At 31.0% G+C, this 3102-nt stretch overlaps 1 protein-coding gene across 1 annotated transcript in view; it reads left to right on the plus strand.

Annotated features, from left to right (window-relative positions):
* Positions 1 to 2821, plus strand: part of LOC107619605 — a 5662-nt gene extending 2841 nt beyond the window's left edge. The window contains exons 4-7 of the mRNA XM_016321903.2: positions 548 to 718; positions 1682 to 1735; positions 1861 to 2007; positions 2284 to 2821. Of these exons, the coding sequence (XP_016177389.1) occupies positions 548 to 718; positions 1682 to 1735; positions 1861 to 2007; positions 2284 to 2661 (750 nt within the window). The 3' untranslated portion in view covers positions 2662 to 2821. The remainder of the gene's footprint in view (positions 1 to 547; positions 719 to 1681; positions 1736 to 1860; positions 2008 to 2283) is intronic.

The following is a 3102-nucleotide window of genomic DNA, read 5'->3' on the forward strand; positions in this document are numbered from 1 at the left end:
TTTACTTTATTTTTTCTTTTGTTTTAAATTTTAAATTTTTTATTTATCAATTCGGGTATTTAATTATCCAAACCAAACCAACTGGTTTTATTAGTCAGGTTAGACCGGTTTGGGTTTGCGTTAAAAAATATTCAACCCGATACAAACCCGCTCAATTACATTTCAATTGGTTTGGGAGCATTTTTAGCATAAATTTAAACAAACCCGACCATCTTATACTCTCTTTATATGTTTTTCTCCGACTATTTACTACCATCTCCTAAATCTTAATACTATCAGAATTTCAACTGTCTTTTTGTTTTTTTTTATACCATTTATTATCACTATCGACAGTCGGCCACCCTTCAGCATATCGTTGTGGCTGACAATCTTAAACGCTAAACCCTTCGAAAGATGAGAGTTAAAAAAGTAATTTTGACAATAAAAAAATTGATGATGTTGCCAAATCTAAAAATGGTTTCCAATAATTATTAAGTAAGTAGTTAAGCATATTTTACCTTCTTCTACGTTTTAAATTTTGTATATTCAAATTGGTGTATTTTTTTAGCATGCGATCGCTTATACGAGATCATCAGAAGAGATATATGGGACAAAGGCAAGTATAAACGTGTGGGATCCATCAATTCAAGCAATGAACGAATTCAGTCTTTCTCAAATTTGGATTTTATCAGGGTCTTTCGACGGCCCAGATCTAAATAGCATCGAAGCTGGATGGCAGGTACTCTTTCTAATTCCAAAATACTAGTTTCTTTCTTTCTTTCTTTTCTTGTAGTGTTGAATAAAATAAAGTATTATTTTTATCATAAAATTAAAATTTATTTAAAAATTAAAAATAAAATTTAGTTAAATTAAATATTAAAAAATTGAATATATTAGAGACAAAAAGATATATTTATTTAGACTTTATTTTATATGTACGATGCCTTTTTTTTTCTTTTATTTCCCTGAAAATCTATCTATTAGTCATTCTATAAGTATAAGTAAAAATTTTGAATTCATAATACAATTCATTCCTTTAAAATTCGCTATTATGTTACTTTATTTGGTAATTCTTCTAAGAGTAACGTATTATTTTTGTCTACAATGTTTTCGTTCTATTTAAATTTTTAATGTTTCAAAATCGTCTCAATTATGTTCTACCATCGATTCTGTTAATAGATTATTAATTGCAGGACAACATTAAAACGATTTTAAAACACTAGAAATTTAAATAAAACGATCTAAACATTAGAAATAACTTTAAAATTTACTCCATTGTAAACAAAAATGATACTTTACTCTTTTAATGCCTATCGATAATAGTAGTAAGTATCCATATTTTATAATATTTTTGCTAGATAGACAATGACTTTCGTAAACAATGTGAACAATAAATTTTAAAATTATTCCAATAAAATAAAAAACATACTACACCCTTACGAAAATCACTGAAATCACAAGTGAAAAAGAGAAATTACCGTATACGTAACTGTATTGTTCACTAAACTCATTGTCTACCTATACTTTTCCACCTTATAAACATTTTTGCTAACTCTGCAAAGTAGTAATTTCTAATCTTTTGATTTTTTTACTGGTCAAAGTAATGTTTTTCTATAATAGTGCCAAGTGCTTTATAAATATTTCTGCTAACCTAGCTTTACAAAGTAGTAATTTTTAAAACTTCGATTATTTTACTAGTCAGGTCAGTCCAGAGCTCTACGGTGACAACAGACCCAGATTATTTACTTATTGGACGGTAACCATTTCTTTTCTTTTTCTCCTTAAATATTGTGACAAACTGTTTTTTTCTAATTCAATAATGTTATCCACGTTTTTGGGAGGTCAACAATTTAATTATAAAGGTTGACGTTTGATGCACAGAGTGATTCGTATCAACAAACCGGATGCTACAACCTTCTTTGTTCGGGTTTTATCCAAACAAATAGTAAGATTGCCATTGGAGCAGCCATCTCTCCTGTCTCTTCTTTTGCTGGCAGCCAATATGACATTACCATCCTCATCTGGAAGGTCAATATTTCATCCACTTACACTTATTAGACAATCTTTTACATGTGGCTCATCCCTTTTATATTTATTGGATACTATCTTTTTTTTTTTTTTTTTAATTTCTATAAAATGAAGCGTGATCTTTATAATATATTTCATGATAATGAGGCGATAATTAATTTCTATAAAGTCATTTTTATCACTATTCAATAATTTAACATGCATTACATATAAAATGTATGTTCTCATAGCTTTTTCACATTATTTTGGTGTTGTGATTTGTGAATATTAATATAGGATCCAAAAGCTGGGAATTGGTGGATGAGCTTTGGTGACAACACACTGGTTGGGTACTGGCCGGCCGAGCTATTCACGCACTTGGCTGATCACGCCACTATGGTGGAGTGGGGCGGCGAGGTGGTGAACATGCGGACCAATGGCCAGCACACCGAAACCCAGATGGGCTCCGGCCACTTCGCCAGGGAGGGCTTCGGAAAATCAAGCTACTTTCGGAACCTTCAGATTGTGGACACTGATAACAGCCTAATGAATGTACAGGGCATCTCAACTTTGGCTGAAAACACCAATTGTTATGATATTAAGAGCTCTTATAGCAATGAATGGGGCACATACTTCTACTATGGTGGGCCTGGGAACAATCCTCAATGCCCATGAATTTTACTTAGTAGTCATCTTTACGTACATATGTTTCATCTGTGTACACATAGAGATAGTTTTAGTTTCAAATTAAATTCGTCCCGGATGAGGTAATAACTTTCAATTACATTCTTTACTTGTATGTAATTACCATATTTTAAATTCCATGTTATGGTTTTGTCAACTCATCCTCTCTTTGATTGCTTTCCCCCGAAGGGTATATTACTCAAGAACAAACTGTGGAACATGCTTTTTCTTCTTAATATTATTTAGAGTAAAATTCCTTTTTAAGCTTTTATTCTGTTTTAATTTAGACAATCCGTAGTCACCAAAAAAAAATTTAGACAATCCGCACTTTAATGATTGGAAAATAACAATCCATCTCTTACTCTTCTTTTTCATTAGACGCATGAATCCTTTTATGAGAATTTTCTGCAAAAGATGACAGAAAATACTTAC

Source organism: Arachis ipaensis, chromosome B09 (assembly GCF_000816755.2).
Source record: "Arachis ipaensis cultivar K30076 chromosome B09, Araip1.1, whole genome shotgun sequence".
In the NCBI taxonomy this organism is placed as follows: Eukaryota; Viridiplantae; Streptophyta; class Magnoliopsida; order Fabales; family Fabaceae; genus Arachis; species Arachis ipaensis.